The sequence below is a fragment of the Tamandua tetradactyla genome, chromosome 11 (genome assembly GCF_023851605.1).
Source record: "Tamandua tetradactyla isolate mTamTet1 chromosome 11, mTamTet1.pri, whole genome shotgun sequence".
NCBI lineage: Eukaryota > Metazoa > Chordata > Mammalia > Pilosa > Myrmecophagidae > Tamandua > Tamandua tetradactyla.
The window spans coordinates 5111645-5135816 of NC_135337.1; the positions used below are offsets into that span (position 1 = coordinate 5111645).

At 41.8% G+C, this 24172-nt stretch overlaps 1 protein-coding gene and 1 long non-coding RNA gene across 5 annotated transcripts in view; one reads left to right on the forward strand and one right to left on the reverse strand.

The window, feature by feature from the left end:
* The window catches only part of SLC22A15 (solute carrier family 22 member 15), a 106187-nt gene extending 86943 nt beyond the window's left edge, over positions 1-19244 (reverse strand). For all 3 annotated transcript variants that reach the window (XR_013159192.1, XR_013159193.1, XM_077119784.1), the window contains exons 1-2: positions 19110-19244; positions 1380-1592 (exon numbers count right to left, since the gene is read on the reverse strand). Coding sequence is in view for 1 of the 3 variants with exons in the window: in XM_077119784.1 (XP_076975899.1) it covers positions 1380-1592; positions 19110-19196 (300 nt within the window). In the remaining 2 variants the exon portion in view is untranslated. The remainder of the gene's footprint in view (positions 1-1379; positions 1593-19109) is intronic.
* A 354-nt stretch (positions 19245-19598) lies between these two features.
* LOC143649805 (uncharacterized) overlaps positions 19599-24172 on the forward strand; it is a 119355-nt gene continuing 114781 nt past the window's right edge. For both annotated transcript variants that reach the window (XR_013159195.1, XR_013159194.1), the window contains exons 1-2: positions 19599-20263; positions 21828-21905. This is a non-coding gene — a long non-coding RNA (uncharacterized LOC143649805). The remainder of the gene's footprint in view (positions 20264-21827; positions 21906-24172) is intronic.

A 24172-nucleotide genomic window follows, 5' to 3' on the forward strand; every position in this document is an offset into this window, starting at 1 on the left:
CCAAGGTAACAGGTTGGGGGCTCTGGGCACGTATGGAAAACAGCAAACATTCCCCCACTGAAGAGTGGGGAGAAGTACAGGATGGGGCTGGAAAAGTATACCTGGACCATGCTGTGAAGTATGAAGGTTCTTGCATGTATAGCACATAGGGTTTCTAATGTATTCTGTGTGGGATAATCATTGGAAGTTTTTGAGGGAGGGTGATATGACTGGAGTGTTGTCCTAGAAACACCATTTGGCAATAGTTCAAAAAGTTAATCCAGTAATTATCCCTTCAAATGGGGGAACTCCTACGTATTCTGTATGCCCCACTCAAAGGGTGATAATAATCCAAAGCATGATAATCAAAACATTCAGCAATGGGTAAGGCTGGCTGGTGCCGTGGTACGTGTGCATGCTGCCGGCAGGGCGGGTTCCAGGCCTGCAGTGGAAAAGCAGACAGGGCATGCAGCAGGCACACTGGTGTCCCTGCAGGGAGTGGCCGAGGGGGTTCTGGGTGAGCTGACTGGCACGGCAATCACAACTGAGAGCTGGCACAGAACCCTGGGGGACCCTGCTGCACCAAGCATTGATTCTGTCCTTGCTGCATTACAGGGTCCAAAGGCAGGCCCACGGGGGCAAGGGACAGAGAAGTATTTCAACTTTTTAACAACCAGTTCTGGTGTTTTCCAACTAAGCGTGAACCCTGCCCCTCCTAACCCAGGGCTTCTCTTTGCTAGATCGTCTACTCTCAACTTGTTTAACTCTGGCTGCTCAGAAGGTGCTGCTCTTACCACAACTGTTTCCCTGGCCCACAAAGTCCCTTGAAAGTGAGGCTTCCTGCACACCAAGTGGTATCGTTCGTGTTTTATATTGTACAGTCAAAGAGCCTCACATGTTCTAGACATAAGGCTGGACCTAACACGAGCTGTGGTAGTTACAGATGGGCCATTATACTTCTCTCTCTTTACTTTGCTAATTGCTATATATGCAATAAAGAGAAAGGAAAGGTCTAATTCATTTTTCAAAAAGAGATTATAAGGTGCGCGACGGTGGCTCAGTGGTAGAATTCTTGCCTGCCATGCGGGAGACCCGGGTTTGATTTCCAGTGCCTGCCCATGCAAAAAAAAAGAGGACATTATAGTAATAAAAAATGCTACTCTTTTGGAGTTTAAATCTTATTTCATGTAACTTGCTTTACCTGCAGTAAAAAGGACAAAGAAAGTATCCTGGCTATTTCCCTTTGATATATTAAAAACCTTGAACTCTCAAAGTCACTGGGAAGTTCATTGAAGACCAGGCTGATACTTAAATCAGCAAAAGAGGGACAGGGGAAAACATTCACTTAGTGATCAGAATGGCCAGTTTTGCATTCCATTTTTCACGGCTCCTGACGTTACCTCAGAGGCGATGGAGGTGAAGTTGCTGTTGAAATGCACATGCTTATGGACCTCGCTGCCGTTGGCTGTGAGGAACCAGTCCCCAAAGGCTTGCTCACCAGCAGCCGAATGGGGGCCGTGGCTCTGGTTTGGCAGGAGCTCGGCCAGGTCCCAGTGGTACGATGGCGTGGCCCCGACCAGCGCGATGAGGACTGCCTCTGTGGCCACGTAGAGCTGAAAGCGCAAACAAACAAAAAACAGTATGAAGATCCACTCATGTGCAGGCAAAAATAGCACGCTTTGTGGAAGCAGGTAAGCATGATATGTCCTTGAATAGGCACTATTTTAAAGTACGGTGTATAACTGAGAATAAGAGTTAAAGAAGTCAAAGACCCAGGTAGAGATACAGTCACTTCATAGCTGCACTTAATCATTGTTTAAGTTAACTATGGTTGCCCCACACAGAGAAAAAAATATTTCACTCAAGAAATACTTATTGAGCACCTAAGGCATTTGTGCTGGACTGTTCCTGGTTTTCCAGAGCTCTTCACAATTGGGTTGATCAGCTGTCGAACCCCATGCAGCCTTTTTATGCTACTGGTTTCCATTTATCAGCTCTTGCTATTGGATGATTATGTAGAGCTTAAAAGACATAGAATTAGGCTGCTTCACAATGAGACAATCCCACTTTAAGAAATCATCCTTATCAACTTAAAACTTGACATAGTTGAAAATACCTTTGAATAAAGTAAGTGTTTTTGATCGATACAAAGGTGTATGATTTTTCTTCAGCACAGAGTAACATTCCCACTGAATGGATCAGCTGAAAGAGGCAAAAAAAAAAAAAACAAAGGTGGAGGGACTTGCCAACAGCTTTATCTCCAGTCACCAACAGACTGCCAGAGACTACTTTCACATCATTTTGTAAAAGCATATATTCAGCTGTTAGGTATCTAAGCTAAAGAGCCAAAGGCAGATGAATTTATCACAAGTAGACTATGAAATTACTGTCAAGGAAAGAGAAAAGAAGTCATGACATTCTGTCTGTCATAACAGAAGGCTAACATAAAACCCAACATGCAATGATTTTTCCACTCTCAGTGAGGCTGATAGGATATGAGGTGGCCCCAATCTATGCTGAACTGTGTGATTGTGAGCCTATCTGGAGATATATGCAGCTGCCACAGGTCAGTGAGTGGGGTGATTTATTACAAAATGCAAATGAAAACACATTCCTAGATTTACAGTGCTCCCTGGCCCCGACTTGCATATTATTAAGGAAGTTTTAGAATGGGGGCAATCAGCTTATAAAAATAAAAACCATAATAATTGCAAGAACAGAAAGATTACACATTTAACAGCGGTTATGACTACAAAGTCCATTATTCATGCTTTTTAGTAACTGCCCCTCCTGATTAGATCTGCTGCTACCCAACTGATATGATACAAAGAAAGAAAGAAAGAAAGAAAGAAAACGGGCAAGGGAACCCAGAAGGAGCTGACTCAAAACACATGTTCTAGTGAATACACAGCTTCAATACAGGTGAAGTGAACTCTGTCACATTTTCTCTCTAAATGTGGTCTTTTCTGCCTTTGCCACACCATTTATTTCACTTCACAGCACTTTCTCCTGCTGTGGATGTCTGAATCTTCCCATCCTCCAGGACGCAATTCAAATGCCTTCCCCCCAAGAAGTCTTGTGTAGTCTTGCCTTCCTCTGCGACCCCTCCAGAAGCCCACTCTCCTGCTTCTGCTTGGCCCCAAAGCTCCACCAGAACCTTCTTAGAGTACTTATTACTTTCTTCACTACATTTTTTTTTCTGCGGGGGTGCATGGTCTGGGAATTGGATCCTTCACTACATTTTATTTATATATTTGCTTGTCACATTTTTTTGTATTGGGTTATACTCTGCTTGAGGGCAGGCACTGTGTCTGATTTATCTTTGGGCTCACAAAACAAATGACGTAGGGGCTTGGTACATGACATCACACACTTAGAATGGATACTAACAGAAATCACTTACTTAATGCTAAGCTATGTGCCAGGGACTGTTCTAAGTCCTACTGCATATATAGTTATATGCCCTCTTCCCACCCCTTGCAATTTTCCCCTCTCCTACCCCAAGCATATACACACCCCAGGTCCTCAACTGAACACACGAGATCACAGCTTTGTGTCACCAGAAATGCGCTGCTCTTCCATACAGTGCCAGCCTCCATGAAATGGCACCACCCTTTTTGTCTTCTCTGACACCCATGGTCATGCTTGGTTTTGCTAACCAGTGAGGGAGACAAAGTAGGCAGGTGGTTATAATATCGCATGATAATTGCTATGAAAGGGACATGTATAGGGTGGTGTTAAAGCCCAAAGGAAAGAATCCTCCTCTTAGCATGAGAGAATAAGGAAGAGAGGTGATGCCTAAACTCTGTGTAAGATTAATGTCTGGTCCTCTTTAACCACAGTCACATTCACACAGGTCATATGGTCATACGAAGTCACAGATGGTTTAGCAGTTACCCAGCCTTGGGGATGTGCCACCTACCCATGCAATATAGGCGAGGATTTTCTGTGTGCCATCTTGGTGACAACTGCAGGTAGCTCACATCCTATTCCTTTTTCCCAGGGTACAAATATTATCTCATTCTTCTCTCTGCTATCACTCTACAGCTACCACGCACACATCCATCCACATGTTTCTGTCTAATGACATTGCACCATCAGCAGGTGGGTCTTAAAGCCACAATAAGAGACCACCATCCATTCTCCTTCGGAGCAGAGCTGACAACACCGCAGATAAATCACTATCTTCTCTAGTCAACCTCCAGGGGAGGAGAAAAAGTGCCGCAGATGGCTGGGGTTTTCACCCCCTCACAATGCAATTATAATCAGAAAAATGACTAAAAGGCACAAGGGGGTTGAAATTTTTTTAAGTTTCAAAAAGTGAGGGTTTTAAAAGTAATTTTATACTACACCATTATGAGCTTTGACAGTACTTCTCAGGAAACCAAAAATGCCTCCCATAAATGATCTCATCACAATACCGAGTGCTATGAAGTCATGGCATGATGCTTATTTTCTAAGGAGGAAAAACAAGACAGCAATCGAGTGAATTGTTCAAGGTGTCCTATAGCACTAATAGCAAACAAAACCAGGATGAGAGTGGGAGCTATCTAAACTTGGGGTCAGGGCTCCTCTAAAGAGGACAAAGTTGATTTTATTGTTGTTAATAGTGCTCAATTTTCTGACTCAACCCAAAGAATTACATGGGCAAAACCATAATCATGAAGGCAGGAACTATACACCTACTGCCCAGCACAAAATGGGTGTGGAATAAATATTTGGTGAGTGACAGTGATATTTACAATTTAGTACACGTTCACACAACCTGAATAAGTAGCGCCTCTAAGCCCAGCATCTTTCCCACTCCAATCCACCCTCCTAATGACACCAGATCAGTCATCCTGAGATGCGTCTCCTGGAACTCTTCTGATCAAATCAAATCAATGGATACAATTCAAACTTTCTCTTACTAGCATATTCAAAAATCACAAGCAGGAATTATTCATTTGCCAAAGAAGCAATCGGTGGAGTATGAAGACATATGGAATCTGTACACCCAAGTCTGAACCTCAGCTCTAGGAAATTATGGCAAATCGAAACTTCTCTAAACTTCGTTTTCTGACCTGTAAGAGTGGACGTTAGCGATGTAGCTTAACCTCTCTAACTCACAGAGCAGTTCTGAGGGCGGATGGGATGTTTCAACTGCCAACCATAAATGTGTAAAGCACTATGCAAGCAGTATGGATCAGCAGTTCCCAAACCTTAATTGCTGAGTCTGACTCCCTAGGCTTGGGTGGGGCCAGAGATTCTGCACTGTTGAGAAGCTCTCAGCTGAGGCCACTGCTGCTGATCTGGGCCTCACTTTGGGCAGGAAGGGTATAAATGAGCCCCTCTTCTAGGCTTTTTTCCAATTACGTTTTCCCATCTGAAATGATCCTCCTATTTCTCTCTAAATCGAAGCTTCAGAGTTCACTGAGGGCCAGGCCTCTTCCTGCTGGCTTTAAAGCACCCCAACTACTCTGGACCGGATCTCTCCCTTCCTGAACTTCCAAAGAATTCCATGGTTGTGCTGACTGGGAAAATATCACTGTGTATCATTATTTAACTGTGTATATACAGGTAAATTCTAATTTTCTAATAATTTGTCATCTCCTAGAGGAAACTGTGCTACACCCCCTCCAAGGAACCCAGCACACCACTGGGTACATAACAGTCTACCATACATTTTGTTAACTAATTCCTTGCAGAATGGGTAGCGAAAATGAGAATGAATTAAAAATTAGCAACTCTGGGCCTTAGCCTTGGTTCCAGCTACTAATTAAGACTTTGAACCAACTGTTTAATCAAATCGTTTCTCTCTCTCTTTCAAGTAAAATGAGCATTTTACTGGCCGTCCTTATTTCTGTTATTTCAGCTTAATTTTTAAGAATTTTTAGTGAGTACCTACACTTTGCATACTTTCTTAGCCTCAGTTGATAGCAAAGATGGACAAGTTCCTTCAGGGCACTTACAGTCACGTGAGGACAGAAGATACATCCCAAGCTATGAATATAAGGCATATTGTGCAAAATGCTATATTAGTTATATTAGAATGAAGTCCAAAGGAGCATAAAGAAAGGAGACGTGAATTCCGACTAGGGGAGTCGGGTGAAGGTTGTGAGGGGCATGATAACTGAGCAAGGAGTGAAAGACTGCTAAGGGGTGAATTAAAACAAAAATCAGGGGAAGGATTCCTAGGCAAGAGAAAGATCCCAGAGTCAGGAAAGTAAAGAACATATTTGTAGGGTTCTGCAAAAAAGCATCATATTGTTAGCTCAGCTTTTGTCACACTTCAGTCATCTGAGAACCCTCTTCAGAGGTTTTATATACTCATTTTCTTCAGACTTATTTACTTATAGTATTCTGTTAATTCAAATTTTTCAACTTAACTAAATTTGCAGAGAAATAAAATTTCATATCAACAACGATATCACCTGCCAGATAAAATTATAAATACTGTGTAATAATATCATGTGCTGGGTAATATAACTTTATTTAAAGTGGGCCACAAGAGACACTTTTCAGGCAAGATTTTGAGGGAGAAAGTGAAGGAGCAATGTTTCTGATTGGGTTTTGCACTTAGAATGTGTATGTCAGGTAGTTTTGCAATTCAGACACTGCCGCTTATCTGCTGGGTATCTTGCTGGTGGAGCACTGGGTCTGCAACCGCTCTACCTTCTCCTGGACCCTCCCTCAGCTATTCTGGATACTTAGCCAGGTATATGTTTAGTTCCATGATGACGGGCACTTGCTGTTGCAAGGTTTTCAAACTGTCAGAACTGACACTGATTCCAGCCAAGTCTGATGGAGTGCAGCTTGTATCTTCCTTCCCAACTGCCAGCTGTGCAGACTTCAAACTCCAGGATCAGAAACAAAGACAGCAGCCTTACTGAGATTGCTGAACCTGCTCTCATTGTTGTATATGATAAAAATTCCAAAATTAGCCATACATCAATTATATATATACATATAAAAAATGTAACTGTGTATGGTTACATTATAGTGCAATCTCTAGTTTAGTGGTTCTGCCTCCTGCTTCTCTGGTTGAACAATGACTGCTACAATCTTTAATAAATCTGGCAAAAAATCAGCACTTATTAAATGTGCGGTTAGGTTCCTGTGTGTTTGTGACATATTTTTGTTTGAAATGTTTCATAATTTAAAGTTTTCAAAGAAAAATGAATATGAAAGCAGAATGCTATTAACTTCTAACTAAACTTAAAAAGTTTGAAAAGGGTCCCCCTCACCCCACAACAGGATCTAATGACTGCCGCCTTTAAGGTCTTTAAAAATCGGGCAGAAATTATAAAAGAACAGAAGAAAGCTAAGCCCTTCAAGGCCACCAGCAAGCCAAAAACTTGGCCAGACAGGCCACCTGTCTTCCCCCTGGCCCCCCGCTTCAGACACAACTTACGGGACACGGGGCAAGACAGTGCCTCAATCCCAAACCACCTACCAGGTCTTGCCTACTATGGGGTCAAACAGGTCAGTAGAAAACAGACTTTCTCCAAACCCCTCCAGTTCTTCAGGTTCCCAGACATCTTCCCAAGCTGCAGCTGCTGTTGACCTCCTGGGTATTCTCAACGAGGACTGGGGACACAAAGGTCTTCACTGGCCCTCGGTCACCAGTGACAACCAGGAGCCTTGGGTAACTCTTCTCATCAAAGCTCCTCTCCCAGTTCACACACCGAGTCATCAGGTCAGTAACACAAGAACACGTGAATGATGCCTCCCAAAACCAGAAGGAACAGAAGCAACCTTTTCTCCTGGTCTACATCACCTCCTCAAGAAGGTGTGAATGGTGTCTCCCAATACATGAAGGAGCAGAAGCAACCTTTTTTCCTGTTCTACATCACCTCCTCAAGAATGTGTGAATGGTGTCTCCCAAAACCAGAAGGAGCAGAAGCAACCTTTTCTCCTGGTCTACATCACCTCCTCAAGAAGGTGTGAATGGTGTCTCCCAATACATGAAGGAGCAGAAACAACCTTTTCTCCTGTTTCTACATCACCTCCTCAAGAAGGTGTAAATGGTGTCTCCCAATACATGAAGGAGCAGAAGCAACCTTTTCTCCTGTTCTACATCACCTCCTCAAGAATGTGTGAATGGTGTCTCCCAAAACCAGAAGGAGCAGAAGCAACCTTTTCTCCTGGTCTACATCACCTCCTCAAGAATGCATGAATGGTGTCTCCCAATACATGAAGGAGCAGAAACAACCTTTTCTCCTGTTCTACATCACCTCCTCAAGAAGGTGTGAATGGTGTCTCCCAATACATGAAGGAGCAGAAGCAACCTTTTCTCCTGGTCTACATCACCTCCTCAAGAATGCATGAATGGTGTCTCCCAATACATGAAGGAGCAGAAACAACTTTTTCTCCTGTCCCATGGGACCTCTGGTCACCCCCCACCCCAATTTTTCCCCCTTAGGAAAACTATACCCTATTTCAGTGGGAAGCAGTTACAGAAAATGGACCACTGCCCCCATTCCCCAAAAGACAGGAATGTTAGGCCTGGAGGACAGGACCCTTTTCCCATGACTTGACCTAAAAATATTTCAGAAAGCCTCTCTAACCCCAATACATGCCATTTCGCATCTCCTTTACCCTCCATCAGTTGCCTTCATGTTATTACTTATTACTCAACCTCCATCCTCTGGTAGATGCATTCTTGTGGTAAACTCTCCTTACTCAACATCCGCCCTCTGGCAATTAGAACCCTGCATGCCTTTTAAATTTTAAACTTTACCAATGGAAAGCTGCCAACTCCCAACTTAGCCCCCTGTTTCTGAAAACTAGCTAATAGAAACCTGCCTAACCCTTGCTATAAAAAACCCTATCCCCTGTCACCTTGGGTGGCCATTTTTCTCTCTCTTGAAAGGCTGCCTGGGAAGCTCTGTTTCTTCCTGAAATAAAGCCTTTGCCTGAAGGAAAAAAAAAAAACTTCTAACTAGGAAAAGTTTTCTGCCAAAGTCTAAAGCTTCTTTAATTTTACTTCATTCCCTTTGTTAAAAGAGAAATATTTGCAAATGTTTTGAGGAGCAATAACACCAAATGAGACTTTCTCCTTAGATAAAAAGGAAGAAAGAAGAGTTGAAAAGGAGATAAGCCTCTCACTTTATGAATTAATGCTGTTTAATACTATTTCCATGTTTTATCTAAATCTACCATGGAGGACATTCTTTGGGATGTCAGAAAATGCAGAAAGAGATAAGACTAGAAACAACTGATGGAGTAATACGGAATCAAGAACAATGGTGAAAGGATATCGTTGGAAAGAGGGTAGAGATATGTCTTGGACACCACAGCGAAACATAATGATAGGTAAGGATAAAAATAGAGTTTGAAATAAAACAAAGGGATAGTGAGAAAGTTTACAACTAGTAACTTCTATTTTGATTCACAAGGTTAGGACATCTTAGAGAATGAGAGGAATGGAATACAGAATTTGAGGAGTGGAGGAAACAATCAACTGGTGGAAAGGGAAGGCCCAAGCAAGGAAATGCCTCAATAAAATGGGCTGTATTAGTTTTAGAACAATGAAAAAGAGGAAACAAACCACCAACATTTCCAACAACAGAGAATTAACTAAGCAAAGTTTAGCTTAGCCACACAACAGAATACTATGCTTCAGTCATTAAAAAAAGTGTAGTTCATTTATGAACACAGCAAAACAGTCACAATATTGTTAAGAGACAAAATCAAATTGCAAAACACATTTTGACAAAAATAAAGATAAATGTATATATTGTACAATAAAAAGTCAGGAAGGCTATAGATCAAGAGGGTAAGCATATTTTATTCCTAGGTGATAAAAGTTCTAATGTTCTTTTTCTTTGTACTTTTCACTATTTTCTACTTTCTCTACAATTACCATCCATTATTTGATGACTACTATAAGTTTCCCATGAATGTAGATGTTAGTTTCTATTTGATCAAGTTTTGGTCAAGAAAATCAAAGAGATGTCTGTGCTGTGAGTCTTTGGATTTGATGTCCTCTTCCTTTTGAGACAACCTGCAAGCGTCATCATGAACCAACAGCCTTAGAGTTAGCAATGACAAAATGCAAACTAAGTGTTGGGCACTTGGCAATGTTAAGAAATCCTGAACTTGCAAAGCAAACTAAGCTTTCATATTCTAATAACTTGCAGAAAGCATGGTAATGACTGAGGGGTCAAATGCCTAAGTTTGCTCAGCCATCTCATGGCAGATTAGCACAGCACTCAAGTTTAAATTTCTTTCTGCCATATTCACAATGCCTGTCTTAATATTTTTTTAATTGCTTTATTGCTGTCTTAGAAGTGGAAACATTCTCTGTCGGTGCACATATCAAGCGGGTGACCCTTGTCAGGCATGCTCCAGGAAAATGTGCTCCACAGGCTTCAAGCCAGTGGCTTTCCAAGGCACGTTGAGATGTTCCAGGCTCAAAGGAGCTCCCTGAACTTTCCAGAGGCCTCAGCATATGTCTTCATAGCCTCCCTTAATGGAAATCTAAGTTCCTGATAGATTTGTAGATTCATGTGCTTTACAAAAGAGAGGCAGTGTCTACCTCTGGGCACAAACAGCTTTCCTGATGGCGTCCAGGGGCAATGTATGTGGTTCTGTCACTTTAGCCTGTAGTGCTCCCCACACCTAGACTGGTGGAACTCCAGGCAGTGGTTCCCCAATCATCGCAAACCTTCCATGAGACTCACACTCCAAGCCATAATCTAAAGACAGACTGTACTGTTTTGAGCCCTAAAACTTGCTCAAACCAACAGAGATCGTCATGGTGGAGATGCTCTTCCTAACGCCACAGGTTCTCAGTATGGCTGAACTTCTGGAGGTGGCGAGAATCCCCGGGGACAAGAGGCCTGGTAAGAATGACCATTATACAATAAGATCGTCTAGCTTTTGGTATGAACTGAACAATTTCCTTACAATAGAGCAGTCAGGAGAACCAGCTGTCTCTACAGTGATATATCATGGGGTAATCTCCTCTTGAATCTGGGGAGCTGCGGTGACAAACACAAGCAGTCAGGGAAGGTAAGCTGTGACGTCGTTCACTTGTCAAGACTGTTCTACACAAAGTATGATAAGGCACTCTGAACAGAACTCACTCTACCCCACCCTCCTAAGCGTTGCATAATCACAAGTCACACGCATAACTGAGGAAAGGAATGTCAATAAAAAAGAGTGATCTGTTTTCAGGCAGTGAACTGCAACACCCTCTCCTAGGTATGCAGAGCTCTTCTTTACTATTTTTTTTATTTTAAAAATTTCATCTAGAAAAGCAAAATAAATAAAGGCTTCATGAACCCACAATCAAAATTAACAAATAGGTCCAAAGGCGACAGGGCGTCGCTAGGGCAGCGAACTGTGATCGGTTGGGCAGCACGTAGCGTGGGACGAAAGCTTGGCTGCTGTTTGACTACGTGCGGCCTTCCCTTCATGTCGGCCCTAGAGAAGAGTAAGCACCTCGGCCGCCTGCCTTCTCGCCCTCCCTTACCGGGCAGCGGGGGCAGTCAGAGCGGAGCCAAAATGCGAATGGGTCCTGGACGAAAGCGAGACTTTTCTCCTGTTTCTTGGAGTCAGTACTTTGAGTCCATGGAAGATGTGGAAGTAGAAAATGAAACTGGCAAAGACTTTTCGAGTTTACAAGAGTGGTTCAGAGGGTCCAGTCCTGCTCCTTCTGCATGGAGGAGGCCATTCTGCCCTCTCCTGGGCTGTGTTCACTGCCGCGATCATTAGTAGGGTTCAGTGTAGGATTGTGGCTTTGGATCTGCGAAGTCATGGTGAAACAAAAGTCAAGAATTCAGAAGACCTGTCTGCAGAAACTATGGCAAAATATTTCGCCGGAGAAGATGGCGGCTTAGTAAGACGCGGGTCTTAGTTCCTCCTCCAGAAAAGCAACTAAAGAAACAGAAACAATACGAAACAGCTCCCGGAGCCACGACAGAGACCAAAAAGACAGCGTACCCCATTCTGGAACGGCTGAACGGGCAGGGAGAATCCGCTGCGGTGAGATACCCGAGGGGCGCGCGTTTTCCCGGCCGGGGCGGCTGGCGACTGGGGTCCCCTCCACGCACGTGGCTCCCCGGTCTGACTGGGAACATTGGATAGCGGGGCCCTCCCGCCACGCTTGGCGTCTCGGGCCAGCTGGGCAATTTGGACCGGCACTCCCCCAAGCCGTGGCGACCCCCGCCTCCACGCGCGATTTCCCGGGCCGACTTCCCCACAGACAGACAAGCGCCACGAGCGCCACCTACTGGGCAGGAAAAGAAAAACAGAGCCCAGAGATTTCACAGAAAAACCTTTCAACCAGCTGGGTCCCACACCCAGGGAAATCTGATCAAATGCCCAGACACCAGCAGAAAACAATGAATGACGCTCGGAAAATTGAAGATATGGCCCAGTCAAAGGAACAAACCAACAGTTCAAATGAGATACAGGAGCTGAGACAACTAATGCTGAATATACGAACAGAAATGGAAAAACTCTTCAAAAACCAAATCAGTAAATTGAGGGAGGACATGAAGAAAACATGGGCTGAACAAAAAGAAGAAATAGAAAATCTGAAAAAACAAATCACAGAACTTATGGGAGTGAAGGACAAAGAAGAAAAAATGGAAAAAACAATGGATACCTACAATGGTAGATCTAAAGAGACAGAAGCTACAATTAGTGAACTGGAGGATGGAACATCTGAATTCCAAAAAGAAACAGAAACTATAGGGAAAAGAATGGAAAAACTTGAGCAGGGGATCAGGGAACTGAATGACAATATGAAGCGCACAAATATACGTGTTGTGGGTGTCCCAGAAGGAGAAGAGAAGGGAAAAGGAGGAGAAAAACTAATGGAAGAAATTATCACTGAAAATTTCCCAACTCTTATGAAAGACCTAAATTTACAGATCCAAGAAGTGCAGCGCACCCCAAAGAGAATAGACCCAAATAGGCGTTCTCCAAGACATTTACTAGTTAGAATGTCAGAGGTCAAAGAGAAAGAGACGATCTTGAAAGCAGCAAGAGAAAAACAATCTGTCACATACAAGGGAAACCCAATAAGACTATGTGTAGATTTCTCAGCAGAAACCATGGAAGCTAGAAGACAGTGGGATGATATATTTAAATTACTAAAAGAGAAAAACTGCCAACCAAGACTCCTATATCCAGCAAAAATGTCCTTCAAAAATGAAGGAGAAATTAAAACATTTACAGACAAAAAGTCACTGAGAGAATTTGTGACCAAGAGACCAGCTCTGCAAGAAATACTAAAGGGAGCACTAGAGTCAGAACCAAAAAGACAGAAGAGAGAGGTATGGAGAAGAGTGTAGAAAGAAGGAAAGTCAGATATGATATATATAATACAAAAGGCAAAATGGTAGAGGAAAATATTATCCAAACAGTAATAACACTAAAAGTTAATGGACTGAATTTCCCAATCAAAAGACATAGAATGGCAGAATGGATTACGATCCAGCAATACCACTGCTAGGTATCTACTCAAAGGACTTAAGGGCAAAGACACAGATGGACATTTGCACACCAGTGTTTATAGCAGCATCATCTACAATTGCAAAGAGATGGAAACAGCCAAAATGTCCATCAACAGACGAGTGGCTAAACAAACTGTGGCATATACCTACGATGGAATATTATGCAGCTTTAAGACAGACTAAACTTATGAAGCATGTAATAGCATGGATGGACCTAGAGAACATTATGCTGAGTGAGTCTAGCCCAAAACTAAAGGACAAATACCGTATGGTCCCACTGATGTGAACCGACATTCGAGAATCAGCTTGGAATATATCATTGGTAACAGAGACCAGCAGGAGTTAGAAACAGGGAACTTAATCCGTCCACTCCTCCATCTGCACATGACAAAAATGGAACCCAGTAAGCATTCATTAGAACCCAAAGTTGAATGTTTAGTAGGATTTATCCTGTTACCCCAGAATTGAGATAATCTCAAAGTGAAGACAAGAGGAACTACAATTTGCAAGCCTCCTTCGGGGAATGGTGAGAGTGGGGAGAAATTCAACTTCCCCAAGTTGAATTCTTGATATTCTCACAAGCAGTGTGGACAACCAAAGCTATAGGCTGAGCCCCCAGTCTTGGGATTTATTCATATGAAACTTAACCCCACAAAAGATAGGTCAAGTCTACTTAAAATTTAGGCCTAAGAGTCACCCCCAAGAGAGCCTCTTTTGTTGCTCAGATGTGGCCTCCCTCCCCAGCCAATATGATGAGCAGTCTCACCACCCTCCCCCTCTCTGCGTGGGACATGACTCCCAGGGGTGTGGACCTTCTGGCAACGTGGGACAAAGATCCTGGAATGAGTTGAGACTCAGCATCAAAGGACTGAGAAAAACCCTAGAATGAGCTGAGAATTAAAATCAAGAGACTGAGAGAACCTTCTCGACCAAAAGGGGGAAGAGTAAAATGAGACAAAGTATCAATGGCTGAGAGATTCCAGAGTCGAGAGGTTATCCTGGAGGTTATTCTTACGCATTAAGTAGATATCACCTTGTTGTTCAAGATGTAGTGGAGAGGCTGGAGGGAACTGCCTGAAAATGTAGAGCTGTGTTCCAGTAGCCATGTTTCTTGATGATGATTGAATAATGATATAGCTTTCACAATGTGACTGTGTGATGGTGAAAACCTTGTGTCTGATGCTCCTTTTATCTACCATATCAACAGAAGAGTAGAACATATGGAATAAAAATAAATAATAGGGGGAACAAATGTTAAAATCAATTTAGTTTGAAATGCTAGTGGTAAATGAAAGCGAGGGGTAAGGGGTATGGTATGTATAATCTTTTTTTTCTCTGTTATCATTTTGTTTTTATTTCTATTGTCTTTTTATTTCTTTTTCTAAATTGATGCAAATGTTCTAAGAAATGATGAATATGCAACTATGTGATGATATTAAGAATTACTGATTATATATGTAGAATGGAATGATATCTTAATGTTTTGTTTGTGAATTTTTTTAATTAATAAAAAAATTAAAAAAAAAATAAATTAAAAAAAAAAATTAACAAATAACATTTTATATTTGCTTCAGGTTTTAAAACTACAGCATTACAGATAAAATACCCTTCCCTTCATAATCTTCTATGGTCCCAGTCCCCTCTCTTGCTTCTGAAGAAACACTCAATCTCATGATTTGGGTGTGGATCCTTCTGCTTCATGTGCTTACACTTCTGCAACATTGTTCATATACATTCATAAACCAAATCTATCACTGCTTGTGTTTTCAAATTTTGAATTAAGCACATGTGGCATATTGTATTTATCAATCTGGTTATCTTTTTTCATTTTATATTGTGTTTTAGAGATTTATCCATGTAGCTATATGCAAACCTAGTTCCTTCATTTTAACTGTTATAGCCTATCTAATTTTTAACAATTTAATTATCTGCTCCCTTTCTGAGAGTCATTTCGGAGGTTTCTAATTTTTGTTATTACAAACATTTCTGCAACATACATCCTATACATATCTCTTTCGGCATGCATGCAAGAGATACCGTGTGATATATACCTAGGAGTCCAACGCTGGGGTTTATTTTTACTATACCAAATTTGTCTCTAAATGTGGCAGGTAGTTCCCATTTTTCCTCACACCTGTCGTGTTAGCCTTTTTAACATCTGCTAATCTAATAAGTGTGACATGGTATTTTATAGTCATTTTAATAAACCTGTCCTAGATGGCCACTCAAGTTAAGCATTTTCTCATGTGTTGGCTAATATGGCTTCCTCTTTGGAAAAATACCTGTTCACTCATTCCACTTTCTAAAGCACCATGAAAAGATACGCACTGCATGGATGATATGAATGTAGTTCGAGGATATGAAATATGACTTTGGGGTTATTTAAGAGTTTATATAAAAATAACATCTTGTTGAACACCAGAGTACTGCACCGCATGTTGAGGTTCCTAGTAATATCCCAATTTTACTGGTAAAACTAATGCTTTTTTTCAGGTTACATGTACGTGTTGGCTAAACAATTTTTTAAATCCTGTGCAAATTATATTAAATTTATACTTCATGATCTTGAGGGAAATAAAGGAACTGGAGCCTCTGGGTTCAGAGCAAAGTACGGTCCATTTTCATTTTCCATCTAAAGGAATCAAGAAAAAATTGTATCCCAACTTTCCTCTTCCAGATAATCTGTGTTTATATATGTGTGCGCTTGTTCGCCAACAAGCGCACACATACATAAACAGAAAATAGTAATGACAGTGCCAACTCTGAATGACCAGGGGAAAATGGAAACACTAGTAAAATAAGCAGAATTATTCATATTTAAATACCACAAACAGCTCTCACCCTAGGGAGGGCGTGTATGTCTTGGTGGTAAGAATTTTTCTAATTGTAAAATTATAAATCTTATTGCTCATTCATAAGACAATTATTTTTACCTAAAGCAATTTTTTCTGTTTGGCTTTTTGCTTACCTACTTTAAAAACCACATATGACTATTACCAGGACATTTATCTTATCATGATTAATGACGAAGAGAAATCTATAAAAATCTGCATCCATTCTTTACATATGTGAAAGTTGATCACTACGGAGGATTCCAAAGACTGTGTTTGCAATAAGTATGGCAGTAAGCCTCCCAGCCAAAGGAAATTGGACACTGACATATCTTTTGATGATCTACATGATGGTATCAATAATTCAAGAAACCAGTTAACCAAAAGAACTTGGTGTTGGCTTTGGAATGTGGTTTCGTCTTGAACTTGGATGTGCTTGAAGGAAGTTAAAACCTCTCTAAACAAAAAATAAAGATCCCAGAAAGAAGAAAATGTAAAATGATCTGCAAAGTTTCCATTGCTAATGGAAACTTTATCTCTCTAGTTTTGCCTCTCACCTTGGGTTGGTGATCATCAAACCATAGACAGAGTAAAGGCTGAAGTTGAGGCTCCCGCTATTTGGTAGCACTGCTGTGCAGCTCATCTCTACAGCACTGCCTAAGTCTACTATTCCTTGGGCAATGGTAGACTAGTGCTTTGGTTTTAAAAGCAGACAAACATCAACCTTCTTTCATTTAAGCCTGTTACCCTATGAAAAGGGCTTCTTACTTTCCCCCCTGTTGAGGGAAGCAACCTCCATAAAAATGATGAAAGTATCTATGATTTAAGCATGCAATGAGACTTTCCAGTATATCCACGTCCCCAGCCAGGTCCCCATCCCTAATCATATACTTTGGTAGAGAGGTCTCTGGAGACCTCCACTCTCATACCGAGGATAGCCCGGGGCAGCCCCAGGACCACCTGGGTCATGTCTTTAAGTGGGGTGGTTGTGTACTCATAAACATATAACCGCTGTCTAGGATGCATTTCTGCCTGGACTGGGGTGTCTCCTCCACTGATGAAGGCACTACAGGGTACCTCCCCAGCTCACACCTACAAGATAAACAGTCACTCATTTCTAATACTCTCAGATCTGGCCCTTCTGGGGCAAATACTGACCATATGTGAGTCAGGGGTTATTGAATATTAAGGACACAGGAAAGAGCAAGGCTTGAGACTTTTTAGAACCAAACTCCAACCAACTGGGACAACCACATACAAGAGAAAGCAGGGGGAATATAACAGGTTCAGAACCCAGAACTTTTTAGTACCACGCCCCACTCAAGACAAACTTATTCCAAGTATGTAGATACCTGGCCAGGCAGTTAATTGGGTAACACAGGAGGAAAGGATAATGAGGTGAGATTGCTCAGAGAGGGAGTTATGATCCTGGAATTGCTGATGTGAACAAAAGAACAGGAAAATAATTTTCTCAAAGAAACAGTATTATATACAAAGATCAGGCATCATGGTTACAATTCTATTTTACCTATATTTCAGATGTATTATGTGGTTAATTACTTCTATAGGGAACGTTTATTTAAAGCTAAAACAACAAGCTTAAAAGAACTTCAGAATATCCCAAATTTGTGAGCTGAGAACATGTACATGGTCCATCATTTTATCTGGTCTTCTGATTGGTGATGAAATCAACAAAATTTTCAAACATTTCAATGGAAAAGAGAACCATTCAGTCAACCCCTCTCTCCCACATCTCCTTATTAAGCAACTGGCCTCATGGAAGGCTTAAGCAACAGGTGGGCTGGTGGCTGCACTTTCCCATCGCACTTTAGCTATAATTACTTGTTTAAATGTCTGCCTGCCCCACGCCCACTAAAATGCAAGCTTCAGAAGTGCAGGGACTTTGATGTTTCCAGCACACGGTAGGCACATATTAAATGTGTTCAACGAAGGAATGCGTAAATGGCTGGCTCATAGTAGATACTAAAAGAGAATTTGTGACTAAAATGCTTTAGAATACTAAGAGCAGTAACTGATGTTATATGGATCACTTAACTTAGCAAAAGAAGAGGCACGGTTGCTTGGCAAAGCATATCTGTAGTGACCTTCAGTACATGGAACCAGACCCACATTTCTAGGTTAGGGTGTTCAAGTAGGTTCAGGGAATTCTGTACAAATAAGTGGTTCCATTTTATAAGCACACATTGCAGATGGTACTATTCGGCATATAAAATCTCAACCAGAGGCTGGCCTCAGGGCAGAATGACCCAGCAGAACTTACACCCGAGAAAAATAAATCCTATGCACTGAAAACTGATGGAAGTGGCAACCTCCTCAAGCCCGGGATAAGATGATAAGTAAATATCCAGAACCAAAGGAGGCCACTCTAGATCCGGCCTTTTGTCTGGGGGATATCAGGGCTAGTTTTGTGTCCTGGATCCCAAGGTGACTGTGCCACAGGTTAGGGTAATAATTCCCCTCAGTGTTTGCAACGTATTACAGGGCACTCTTGCATCCCTTTTAACCAGCTCATTGGCTGAAATACCCTCATCGAGGTGCTCCTTCCCCATCCGGGGTGGGAGGGGGCACGCCGGGTCGGGCAGGATCGGAGGAAAAGAAGAGGAGAAAGCTTCCCAGGCCCTCTGGCGACCTTAGCTTTCCTCCGACCCTGGTCACAGCGCGAGGTGGAAGCGAGGGAAGGGTCGTCACGACCTCGGGGATCTGCAGAGTCTCGGCACCCAGGGCCTGGCGTCCGGAGAGCTGAAGCCTCACTGGGGACGGGGAGGCCCCGGGTCGGGGAAAGCTGGGAGGCGGAGACGGGCGCTGACCGGGCGGCGGGAGGACTCACCTGCAGCAGCACGGCCAGAAGGAAGCACAAGTACACCTGGTAGATGCCCATCTCCCCCACCACCTGGAACGCCTCCTCTACCTCCATGGCGGGCGGCCGCGCTCGCTCGGCCTGGGGCCTGGCGGGGGACGCGGGTCGGGCCCCGGCCAGCGGCCTCCGCCCGCTCCGCCCCCTCCGCCCCGCCGGGAGCGGCGCGCGAGCCCCACGGCACCCCGGAACGGCTGGGACCCGCCGGGGCGGAGGTGCGAGCGCTGGAGGCGGCGGGGCGGGGCGGCTCGTCTGTGCCGGCGGCGGGCGGAGGCCGAAGGACCGCGCGGAGCAGCGCTGCAACCCGAGGGCGGGGGCCGGGCCGGGGATGGGGGGGCGGGGCCGGGGAGCGCGCGCGCGGGGCCGGGGCCCGGGGCCAGGGACGCGTCGACTGTAGGGGCCTGGAGGCTGCGTCCCCGGTCTTCGTTGTTTCCTAGGTTTTTGTTTAGCTGTGGGGTTTTTTTTCTCCCCCTTTTTGCTTGGAGAGAGAGAGAATGGTGCTGCTGCGCGCAAAGGGAGAGGAAAGAGGAAGCGGCTCGCGCGTGCGGTGGCCTTTCCGTTGGAGAAGTGGGGGCACGGTACCCGTGGCGCGAGCACCGCCCGGGCTTACCGTTGGCGCGTGTTAACTGCTGCGTGGACTGCCGGCTTACCCTTCTGTACCGATCAGTTTAGTGTTGGGGGCGGGAAGGAGAGGTGGGTCTAGGCCTTCACCATGTTTTCCAATCCTGTACTGCGCCAACGATGTGTTAGGTTCACAGATGGGTAACCAAATTATTGCAGACCCGTGAGATGCGTTTACTTATAGGAGAGTATTCGGGAGGTACAAAGGAAATAAAAATAAATAAATAAGGAAACGATTAATCTGTGAGGCAGGCGGTGGTGGCTGCCAATGTATTTGAAGGCTAAAGGGCGCTTTGCCAAGCAGAAGTGGATAGAGACTTGGCAGGACCTAAGGTCACCTGTCTGAGTCCTCTCACTGCCGCGCCTGCTAAGGTGAGCGGTATTCCATTGTGCAGGCCGCGCTGCATGGAACTGACAGCGGTCGGCTTGCGTCGCCAGCATCCTGGTTAGGCATCCGATAATTCACCGTTAATAATTCACCGAATGCTCAAGGTCGTTGGATATTAGTGAGTGGGAAAGACTGAGATTTTTATATTTATAAGATTTTTATATTTGCCCTTTTAATTTGAAACACTTTATAAGCACTAGTTAAGGAAATTTCCCTTATGCCTTGTTTGCTAAGGCTTTTTATCCATTGATGAATGTTGAATTTTAAATGCTCTTTGTATTTATCGTTGCGATTCTATTGCTTTTCTGCCAATGTGCACTAAATGGTAACATTTTTTGTTGTATTTTACTGGATGGAGTATATCCTACTCGATTTATTATTATTATTATTATTTACTGTTAAGTTTAATTTGCTAATGTTTTGCCTAGGAGTTTTACGTCAGTGATCAGTGAGGTAGGTCTAATTTTCTTCTCGTTGTCATTTTTAGGATTTGGCAGCAAGGCTATACTAGCTTCATAAAAAGAGTTGGGAGTATTTGGTAAAACACTTCTTTAAACCATCTAATTTTGGTTTATTTTATAGGAGAAGCCACTGTATTAAAGAAGTATAATTTTTTATGGCTTTATGTTTCTTCTTGAATCATTTTTACTTCTTTTTTTCTAGAAATGTTTATGTTTTATCTGGTTTTTCAATTGTTTTGTGATAAAGTTGTTCATATTGTTCTCTGAGGGTTTTTTAAAACATCATACTCCTACTATACGTATCCCATTTTTCGTTCTTAAACTTGTTGATTTTTATGGTTCCAGTCTTATCAGTCTTGTAGAAGTTTATCCATTTTATTTTTTTAAAGGACCAACTTTTGTGATTTTTTTCTGTTTTCTCTTTCATGGATTATATAAATTCGTTCTTTTCTTTATTTACTCTATTTTACTAGCTAAATAATTTGATAGTTTAGCTTTTGGCTTTCAATTTTCATTGTTTAAGAATATACTTAAGTCTGTAAATTTCTCCATAGGTACTGTATTACTTCATTCTGTATTACAAGTTTTATCATGTGGTATTTTCTTTGTCTTTAGTTTTAAATATTTCGAGACATTAAAATTTCCTTTTAAAGCAATGAGCTATTTTTAGTGCCTTTTTTCTTTTCAGTTTCCAACTAAGGGGTGTTGTTATTTTATAACCATCTTTTCATTTTTGTTTACCAGTTTATATGTTTTATAGACAAACAACACAGTCTAAATGATAAAAAAAAAATCCTGAAATACTTTGAGTTTCCTCGTGGAAACTAATATGTATTCATTTTTAAAAATGTTCCATAGGTATTGAAAATAATATATATTTACCATTTGTTGGGTGCAAGTTTCTGTATTAGCTCAAAGTTGTTCATTTTATTCAAGAAGTTTATTACTGATTTTTTTCTCTGCGTGAACTTTCAGTTTTTAATAAACATGTTAACACCTCCCAAATGAGTCTCAATTTTTGAGCTTTTTTCCAGTTCTCTTTTTATTTCTGTAGGTGCATAAAGTACTGTTTGAATTGTTCCTTTAATTATGATAAAATAGCTCTTTTAATGCTTTTGTCTCAATTTTAATTTTGTCTGAATGTTTCTGCATCAGTTTTCTGCCAGTGTTAGTATTTGTAATCTTCATTTTCATGTCATCTTTTTATTTTTATCCTTTCAGTTTGGTTATGATCTAGGAATGTTTATAGAAGAAGGGATTTTTTTCCCATCCAGTTTGATAGTCTCTGTCTTTTAATAGGTGAGTTAAATCCATTTATATTTACTGTGAGAGATATTGTAATTATTTCTACTATCTCATTTTGTGTTTCTGTTTACCATCTTTGTTTTTCTTTTCTGGTCATCAACTGAATCTTTAAAGCTGTGTTTATACCCTCCTTCTCCATTTATGCTATTTTGGGGAGCTACAGATTGCATTATTATTATTGTTTCAGTAGTTCTGCCTACATTTTTTTACATCCACAGTACTATACCCTTTTTTATAATGTTTATAGTTACTTAATATGTATATGTCTCTAATGTGCTGGTTTAAATCTGTGGTGGACCCCAGAAAAGCACACTCATGCCCTTTAATCCTCATTCAATATTGCTGGGTGGGAGCATTTTGATTGTTCCCATGGAGATGTGACCCATCCAGTTGTGGGTGGTAACTTTTGATTAGATGATTTCCATGGAGGTGTGTCTCCACCCACTGAAGGTGGAGTTGCTTACTGGAATCCTTTGAAAGAGGAAGCATTTTGGAGAGAGTCCCTTTTGGTAGAGCCACATGAAAGCCAGCAGACGCCGCCATGTTCGCCATGTGCCCTTCCAGCTGGGAGAGAAACGTTGACCGTCATTGGCCTTCTTGAACCAAGGTATCTTTCCCTGGATGCCTTAAATTGGACATACCTATGGACTTCTTTTAATTGGGACATTTTCTCAGCCTGAGAACTGTAAACTAGCAACTTATTAACTCCCCTCCCCCCTTTTATAATTTTACCATTTGTTCCCCCTATTATTTATTTTTATTCCATATGTTCTACTCCTTTGTTGACAAGGTAGATAAAAGGAGCATCAGACACAAGGTTTTCACAATCACACAGTCACATTGTGAAAGCTATATCATTATACAATCATCATCAAGAAACATAGGTACTGGAACACAACTCTACATTTTCAGGCAGTTCCCTCCAGCCTCTCCATTACATCTTGAATAACAAGAGGATATTTACTTAATGTGTAAGAATAACCTCCAGGATAGCCTCTCCACTCTGTGTGAAATCTCTCAGCCATTGACACTTTGTCTCATTTCACTCTACCCCCTTTTGGTCCAGAAGGTTTTCTCAATCCCTTGATGCTGAGTCTCAGCTCATTCTAGGGTTTTTCTCAATCCTGTGATGCTGAGTCTCAGCTCATTCTAGGATTTCTGTCCCAAATTACTAGGAAGGTCCATACCCCTGGGAGTCATGTCCTATGTAGACAGGGGGAGGGTGGTGAGTTTGTTTGTTGTGTTGGCTGGAGAGAGAGGCCACAAATGTGTAACAAAAGAGGTTCTCTTGGGGGTGACTCTTAGGCCTAATTTTAAGTAGGCTTGACCTATCCTTTGTGGGGTTAAGTTTCATATGAACAAACCCCAAAACTGGGGGCTCAGCCTACAGCTTTGGTTGTCCACACGGCTTGTGAGAATATCAAGAATTCAATTTGGGAATAACTTCCCCTTTTTAAAAGCCATTTTGTTTCTGGTATATTGCATTCTGACAGCTAGCAAACTAGGACATCTACCATCTCATTTTGTGTTTCTGTTTACCATCTTTGTTTTTCTTTTCTGGTCATCAACTGAATCTTTAAAGCTGTGTTTATATCCTTCTTCTCCATTTATGCTATTTTGGGGAGCTACAGATTGCATTATTATTATTGTTTCAGTAGTTCTGCCTACATTTTTTTACATCCACAGTACTATACCCTTTTTTATAATGTTTATAGTTACTTAATATGTATATATCTTTTTAAACATGTAAGAACTTGCGCAAGATTCCAAAAGTACTATATCTCAGAAAACTTAAGAAAGACATAAACATGTTATGTTCTGGAAAACTTTGTTAGGTAACTCGAGAAGTGCCTATGTGTGATGCCAGAGACACTGATATAGAAGATTCATATGAAGAATTTTAATAAAACCTTTCATTGTTAAGAAAAATGATCCTGAAGTTGGAAATAATAAATGTCCATCACAGAATTATTAATTCTATAGGAGAATATACCAGTGTTTGACTTTTCCTATTTACCATTAATTAGAGCCCAGAATGCTGTAAAGTTATATATATATCAATTTGTAGATTTTTGTTTGGAGAGATGCAAATGATTATGTTCAATTGGAAAGTTAACCTGTCATTTCCTTGCCTCATAGAACATTAATTCGTTTTGAATCTAATCTAGCAATCTTATTCTAGCATTCTTTTTTCCTTTAAATAACTAGTTCATCAAATGCTCTTGAAACCAGTTTTACCATCTTACTTATTGCTTGATCAC